Raw genomic sequence first — 8,348 nt, forward strand, 5'->3', positions numbered from 1 at the left:
GCGGGCGATTCCCATGCACTGCATGTTTGCACATCACGGCTTGACCCCTCCTGCAATGCTGTGGCCCATCTTCGACAGACGTCGGACCAACTGCTTTCCTCCCTCTGCAATATTGCACGTCAAGAATTTTGTTGTTTTCTTGAGACACTTAACACACGTTGGACCAATAGCTTTTTCATACCCTTGAGTGTATGGAACTTCTGCAGGGCCAGTGGTGCAGACACTATTCTTGTAAAAAAGCTTTACCAGCTCCGCGCAGCCATTCAAGGGGACAAGTCACGCTGGTTGTCTCTGACTCAACGCCAGGAAACAAACGTGGACCGCGCGTCTACTGGTGTGCGCATTCTGACGCTTGCAGCTCCTTCAACCGGTTCAGTTTTCGTTGAATTGTCCTTTGTTCCACTACGTAATTTGTTCCTGGGTGAATAATATGCTGTTCAAATTTGAGGTCATTCTGAGCGGTGATTCTCGTTTTTCTGCGTTTTGAAACTGGAGCGTGAATTATGTACAATTCAACACCACATGGACGCTGTTCACCTCAGCTTGACTGTGTGACCACTGAATAGTGCCGAATTCACCCAGATCATCCAGCCCAATTTGTTATCGATCCTGCGATGTCAGGGATATCATTTTTCAGTAATGAATTCAGTACGATATATCCACTAAATTTCTTTTCGATTTTTATAATTGATTTTAGAATTCAATTTACAGGTAAATTCGACTGTGAGTGTAATTTCAAGTGCACATTTTATTTCGCTTGCTTCTCAAAAGAAATCAAATCGTGTACTGTGATGATTGACGATTGGAAAAGAAGAGGGAGAAGTTCCTTTCTCGCCCAACCTGATACTTTCTGTATATAAACTAGCCAGCTGACAATACGACGGGCGGGAAAATACGGGAGGGGATTGTCAATTCCAACATTTGCTTGAGAAGCAAAGCAACTTCCAGGAAAGACTGGTCAGAACCGTGAGACTTGCTGGACAGTGTGTCTAAGGCGTTCAGCCTGACCAGGTTGCCTCCAAACACGTCTCCGACGATTGCCTGGTTGAAGGCATATGCGACACTCATCGGTGAGGAGATCGTGAATTTGCGCATCATGCAGCCTATTTCTCACAGTTTGAGTCGTAACATGACGTCGTGTGGCTGCATGGAAACAATTATTCAACATGGTGGCGTTGCTGTCAGGGCTCCTCTGAGCCATAATCCGTGGGTAGCGGTCATCCACTGCAGTAGCAGCCCTTGGGCGGGCTGAGCGAGCCATGTCATCGACAGTTCCGATCTCTCTCTCCATTTCCTCCATGTCCGAACAAAATCGCTTTGGCTCACTCTGAGACGCCAGGACACTTCCCTTGTTGAGAGCTCTTCCTGGCACAAAGTAACAACGCGGACGCGATCGAACAGGAGTATTGACCGTCTAGGCATGGTTGAACTACAGACAAAACAAGCATTGTACCTCCTTCCAGGTTGAATGACTGGAACTGATCTGCTGTCGGACCCCGTCCTAACAGGCGCTGCTCATTCAAGGTTGTTTACATCTTTGTTCAGAGATGCCACTAAACCCGCCCAGTCAATGGGACTGTCTGTGATACAGTATCGACAGTCAACGTCTATCTCCAGGAGTTCTGGGACTGGGGAGATGCAAAACTTTTTGGTGTGTGTAATATCTGTACAGATAGAAACTGTAATGTTGTATGGACTGGCTCTTTTCACTATCGGTAATGTTTAGCTCGTGTACCACGGATTACACCCTTGCGCGATTATTGCTGCCTCACCTAGTCTTCGAAAGCGGCCGCTAGAGTCACTTCCTTCGCTTCCATAGGGAGGCCTCCGAAGAGAGCGGCGAAGGCAATTAATAGGTAATTTTGCACAGTGTGGAGTCGGGAGCGCCAGCAGCAGTGCTTGGAACAACGCACGTCTTTTCCGGGTCGTCATCCAGTTTTCTTCGCCAGGACTGGGCAGAGGCAAAGGCAAAGTTCGCTGATGATGTGCGCAACTAGTTGCTCAGCTCTGTGCACCGATTTCCCACTCTGCAAGCTGTTTAAACAGATGTGTATATATGTCCATTGAGTTGTCATGCACACCTTGTTACTTGGCTCCGTGTTTTTAGGTATAGTGTATTGGCCTGTCTGGTCTGTGTGATTTTTAAGTAACTTGTCTTGATCTGCTGCCCAGCTTCCTCTCTCAAAAAATTTGCCATGGTTACTGTTACGGTTATGAAATGTGGCGAGCTGGTGTGCATAGGAACAGTAGGGGCCTACGTCTTATCTAGGTTCTTTTAAATTCTTGTACAAGAAAAATCACTTGTTTCTAAGGTTAAGTATTTGTTTTCACGGTGTTTTAGAAGATTGTGGGCTTTGATGTCACTATTTTCCAGCCCTTTTAAGCTTATTATGAGTCCAGTTGATGACAAGACCCTAGCGAGTTGTTTCTTATATTCCTTCCTGGAAGAAATTACAGCGTTCTTCGTTGTTAGCAAAGGTTATTTCCTAGGCCGCATCGATGATGATGTTCGGATTGTGGGCCGCTGAACTGCGCGGTTATCAACGCCCGTACAAATCCCCAACCTTTACTCAGCCCAATTTCGCCACTCGCATGAATGACGATGAAATGATGAGGTCAACACAAAAACCCAGTCATCTCGAGGCAGGTGAAAATCCCTGACCCCGCCGGGAATCGAACCTGGGACCCCGTGCTCGGGAAGCGAGAACGCGACCGCGAGACCACGAGCTGCGGACTAGGCCGCTACTTGAGACGGTCTGATCGGCCCTCGAGTATTTCCTAGTGTGGTTTACTGGGTTGCAGTTGCGCGTCCAGGCTGTGTGTTCAAACTGAGTATCTTACGTTATCTGACTTGTACGGTAAATTAAATTTGGTTGTCAGTCAAGAGGTCTTTGATTAACTGGCTTCGCACAGGATGTTTTCCCTTTGTTTAATACGTATTGTATTCTTGATACAATTTTATGTAAATATTTTGTCGTCTGCCTAATGTTGTGAATAAATTTATCTGGAACTGCTTCAGTTGGGTGAATTATTTAAAACTGTTTAATTGAAAATAAAATTAAAGTCAGTATTGTTCAGGTCTTATTTCTGGAATTGGTTTGAGATTATTATTACTGTAATTCAACAACTGGCTCAGTTGCCATTATGAACGCCTTCATGTTTGCAATGCGTAATCAATTTTGTCAACTGTTTCTCAAAGGGGCCTGTTAACTAACAAAATATATTAATCTTGTCAACGGCTAAATGATGTTAGCTGAAGGGGCCTAGTCCTTCCATGTCATTTCCCTGATCCTGGTAATTTCCGACTTCAGTTTTTTAGTGTTAAGGTGTCAGATAAAGGCCTAGAAAGCCGGTTCACATCGAAAAATGAAGTAAGTATTATGGAACATTAATACCGGGTATTTCTGTCTTTCATAACCCATGTTCCACCAAGTGGCGATGGAATACTTCATAAAGTCACTAAATTATCATTTTAGGTAACGCCGTGGCGTGATTGGGAATCTAAACCCACTCTTACGTCATGCAGTACAACTCTGAGCAATCGTCGGCTCAGGTAACTTAACCCATCTGTCTCCAAACTGTCCAGTTTCCCCAGAGGCATTGATGACGTTACAGTTTGATGTACAAGCATTCATTTCAGTTCCTACTTACGTAAGTTCTTTTTTGAGGAAATTCTTACTCACCACACTAACAAGAACCGTGGTAAACTCTTTGCAATGTTCGGAACAAAACAACCACAAATGTCACAGTTTCGAATGAAAATTAGTCACATCTGTGTTAACACACAACATATTCGAGAAAAGAAAAACCAACACTCTACAGGCATGTAGGAACGGCAAGTTGAACCAAAAAAAAATCATCAGAATAATGTAGGTATGTGTGTAACTGAAAATAGATTTTGCAATTTGATTCACATTTTTGTTTCGTTATTGAAGCCTAACCTATATTTTTCTGTTAGGTTTTGCCATTAAGCGGAACAGTACAACTGAAGAGTGTGGTCAATTGTGAATCAACTCGTTAACTTTACAAGTTTTTACAAAAAATGTCACTCGCTTTCCTTATAGGAAAGATGCTACCTTGTTTGTTGTGGAAAGAAAATGGGCACTAGTGAGTTCTGTATATGTTCTTTAATGCAGCTTCAGCGATGGAGGTTCAATACAACATGAATTTTAAAAAACCGGAGGTGGTTTGATGTGATCTATAACGTCCACCAAATCGGATTTTCTCTCTTATTTTCATTAATAGCGGATCTGTCTCCAGAAAAATAGTAATAATGCAACAGAATTACTCTGGTAGCCACACAACGCCAACAAGGTGAAGTTTCATCTGAGAACAACAGATACCGGGAAAAGGCAAACAAAGCTCTGGTGCGCGTTATGTCGGAATGCCGTTCGGTTTTCAAGTGTTCTGTACATTATTTCAATGAAATGTGCGCAGCCAATGAGATTAAGTCGTCGTCTGCACCGCCCTACTGTCAAACACTGGATGGCGGAAACTTCCCTACTTCCACATTTCCCATTCCACAGGACGGAAGTACTCAGACTGCTCTGATGAGGATCAGTGTGCGTTTCTTTTGGAGTGACCCTCGTGCAACGGACGGAATTTTCGAGGGAAAGGATTTATCATACGTAAATCCCTCTGTCACTATCTCCCTGTCTCTTGTTCAATTGTCCTAATTTGTTCCATTTGCGAGAGGAACGCCTTTCCCTCACCAAACGCTTTTCTCACTCTTCAGTTTACAGACTCAGTAGCAGCAAGTTGTATACATGGAAGAAGCCTGGAGATACTGACAGGTTTCAGATAGATTATACAATGGCAAGACAGAGATTTAGGAATCAGGTTTTAAATTTTAAGACATTTCCAGGGGCAGATGTGGACTCTGACCACAATCAATTGGTTATGAACTGTAGATTAAAACTGAAGAAACTGCAAAAACGTGAAAATTTAAGGAAATGGGACCTGGATAAACTAACTAAACCAGAGGTTGTACAGAGTTTCAGGGAGAGCATAAGGGAAAAATTTACAGGAATGGGGGAAAGAAATACAGTACAAGAATGGGTAGTAGCTTTGAGGGATGAAGTACTGAAGGCAGCAGACGATAAAGTAGGTAAAAATAAGAGGGCTACTGAAAATCCTTGGGTAACAGAAGAAATATTGAACTTAACTGATGAAAGGAGAAAATATAAAAATGCAGTAAATGAAGCAGGCAAAAAGGAATACAAACGTCTCAGAAGGTGCAAAATGGCTAAGCAGGGATGGCTAGAGGTCAAATGTAAGGATGTAGAGGCTTATCTCACCAGGGGGTAAGATAGATACTGCCTACAGGATATTAAAGAGACCTTTGGAGAAAAGAGAACGACTTGTATGAATATCAAGAGCTCAGATGGAAACCCAGTTCTAAGCAACGAAGGGAAAGCAGAAATGTGGAAGGAGTATGTAGAGGGTCTATACAAGGGCGATGCACTTTAGGGCAATATTATGGAAATGGAAGAGGACGTAGATGAAGATGGAACGGGAGATATACTGCGTGTAACAGTTTGACAGAGCACTAAAAGGCGTAAATCGAAACAAGGCTCCGGGAGTAGACAACATTCCATTAGAACTACTGACAGCCATGGGAGAGCCAGTCCTGACAAAACTCTACCATATGGTGAGCAAAATGTATCAAACAGCCGAAATACCCTCAGACTTCAAGAAGAACATAATAATTCCAATCACAAAGAAAGCAGGTGTTGACAGATGTGAAAATTACCGAACTATGAGTTTAATAATACTAACGCGAATTCTTTACAGACGAATGGAAAAACTCGTTGAAGCCGACCTCGTGGAAGATCAGTTTGGATTCTGTAGAAGTGTTGGAACACCTGAGGCAATACTGACCGTACGACATATCTCAGAAAATTGAATATGGAAAGACAAACCAACGTTTCTAGCATTTGTAGACTTGGAGGGAACTTTTGATAACGTTGACTGGCATACTCTCTTTCGAATTCTGAAGGTGGCAGGGGTAAAATACAAGGAGGGAAAGGCTATTTACAATTTGTACAGAAACCAGATGGCAGTCTTAAGAGTCGAGGGGCATGAAAGGGAAGCAGTGGTTGAGAAGGGAGTGAGACAGGGTTTTAGCCTGTCCCTAATGTTATTCAATCTGTATATTGAGCAAACAGTGAAGGAAACAAAAGAAAAATTCGGAGTAGGTATTAAAATCCAAGGAAAAGAAATAAAAACTGTAAGGTTCGCCGATGACATTTTAATTCTATCATAGACAGCAAAGGACTTGCAAGAGCAGTTCAGCGGAATGGACAGTGTCTTGAAAGGAGGATATAAGATGAATATCAATAAAAGCAAAACGAGGATAATGGAATGTAGTCGAATCAAGTCGGGTGACGCTGAGGCAATTACATTAGGAAATGAGACCCTTAAGGTAGTAAAGGAGTTTTGCTATTTGGGGAGCAAAATAACTGATGATGGTCGAAGTAGAGAGGATATAAAATGTAGACTGGCAATGGCAAGGAAAGCGTTTCTGAAGAAGAGAAATTTGTTAACACTGAATATAGATTTAAGTGTCAGGAAGTCGTTTCTGAAAGTATTTGTAAGGAGTGTAGCGATGTATGGAAGTGGAACATGGACGATAAATAGTTTGGACAAAAAGAAAATAGAAGCTTTTGAAATGTGGTGCTACAGAAGAATGCTGAAGATTAGATCACATAACTAATGAGGAGGTATTGAATAGGATTCAGGATAAGAGAAGTTCATGGCACAACTTGATTAGAAGAAGGGATCGGATGGTAGGACATGTTGTGAGACATCAAGGAATCACCAATTTATTAATTTGGGGCAGCGTGAAAGGTAAAAATCGTAGAGGGAGACCAAGAGATGAACACACTAAGCAGATTCAGAAGGATGTAGGTTGCAGTAGTTACTGGGAGATGAAGCTTGCTCAGGATAGAGTAGCACGGAGACCTGCATCAAACCTGTCTCTGGACTGAAGGCCACAACAGCAGCAGCTGAGAGGCAGCAGAGTAAGGCAGTCTTTCCAAGTAAGTTACCTGCGCACACGGCTGTGTCGGGTGGGCCGGTGTCGTCGTCTGCATCGGTGGTGTCGGGAAGGCCGCAGCAGGTGGCCTCGGCCGCAGTGGTCCCAGGCCTGGTGGGACGGCAGCCGCAGGTGGTCCTGGTGGACCAGGCAGGCCGGGTGCCCCAGGAGGTCCAGGGGGGCCTGGGGGGCCAGGGGGGCCTGGGGGACCACCTGGAAGGGGAGCGGCCTCAGCCGCCGCCTCAGGGGGCGCCTCTGGCGACACCAGCTCTGCAACAGGGCAACAGGTGACGTGTCACACAGCTACAGCCTGGAGCCGCCGGTGGCCAATTTCGATGTCATGCTCGCTATGGATATTAAGTTGCACACGAATACATATTAATTTCATTTATCAACAAACATTTTGTCTGGGGCCCTGGCTGTAACCCACCAGCCTGTGGGTAGTTTTGTTAATAATACACCACTTTCGATCACAATATTCTATTTTCTTGTTTTGATTCGACACATCCATTCTCATTCTCGTGGATCACGTTTTCTGCCTTTTACAGCTGCTTCAGCTTATCACCTAACAGTAAATTAACATCGTAGTAGTTTTACACGAAACAACATATCCTATGAGATATAAATAATTAATGATTAAATTCATCTGCACATACATTATTTATAATGTACTATATTTATGGTTGTACTGAAGGTTATAAAAGGCAACTGTTTACAACGTAACAGTGATGTAGGGAAGTCTAAACCAACATTGTTGTGTAACTATCATCACGGCATAGCTGTAATAATGGAGCTTCACCTTTTTGAAAGCACAGATATATTTTCGTCAAATGCTGCCTTACCACTTACAATTGTCCCACTAGTATTTGTGTAGTCACCAGAAAATAATTTTTTTGTATTGGTACAGTGATCTCCAACAGTACAAACATGTAAACGTATGTATAAACACCTGAAGATGGGCGCAAGCCCGAAACCGGTCGTGTGACGAATAAACAACCTTTTATTATGACTGGTAGCGGATATTTTTTCTACAACCCCATACAGGAACAGTCACGGAGTTTGACAGCATCCACTACGGATAAAATTAACTTTTTTTAAATAAACATCAGATGCGTGGATCAGCTTATTACAGACAGAACTGGAGAGAGGGAGAGATTTATGGTTTAACTTTATTAGAGCAGATGAGCAGCTGAGGGGATAGGAACTGAGGCATCAAGGAATTATCAGTTTAGCCCTGGAGGGAAGAGAGGGTGGCGGGGAGGGGGGAGATTATATATATATATATATATATATATATATATATATATATATA

At 43.1% G+C, this 8,348-nt stretch overlaps 1 protein-coding gene across 1 annotated transcript in view; it reads right to left on the minus strand.

Annotated features, from left to right (window-relative positions):
• The window catches only part of LOC126355748 (uncharacterized), a 76,536-nt gene that overhangs the window by 16,697 nt on the left and 51,491 nt on the right, over positions 1–8,348 (minus strand). Inside the window, exon 3 of the mRNA XM_050006137.1 lies at positions 7,050–7,306. Coding sequence (XP_049862094.1) covers positions 7,050–7,306 — 257 coding nt within the window. The remainder of the gene's footprint in view (positions 1–7,049; positions 7,307–8,348) is intronic.

The sequence above is a fragment of the Schistocerca gregaria genome, chromosome 3 (genome assembly GCF_023897955.1).
Source record: "Schistocerca gregaria isolate iqSchGreg1 chromosome 3, iqSchGreg1.2, whole genome shotgun sequence".
In the NCBI taxonomy this organism is placed as follows: Eukaryota; Metazoa; Arthropoda; class Insecta; order Orthoptera; family Acrididae; genus Schistocerca; species Schistocerca gregaria.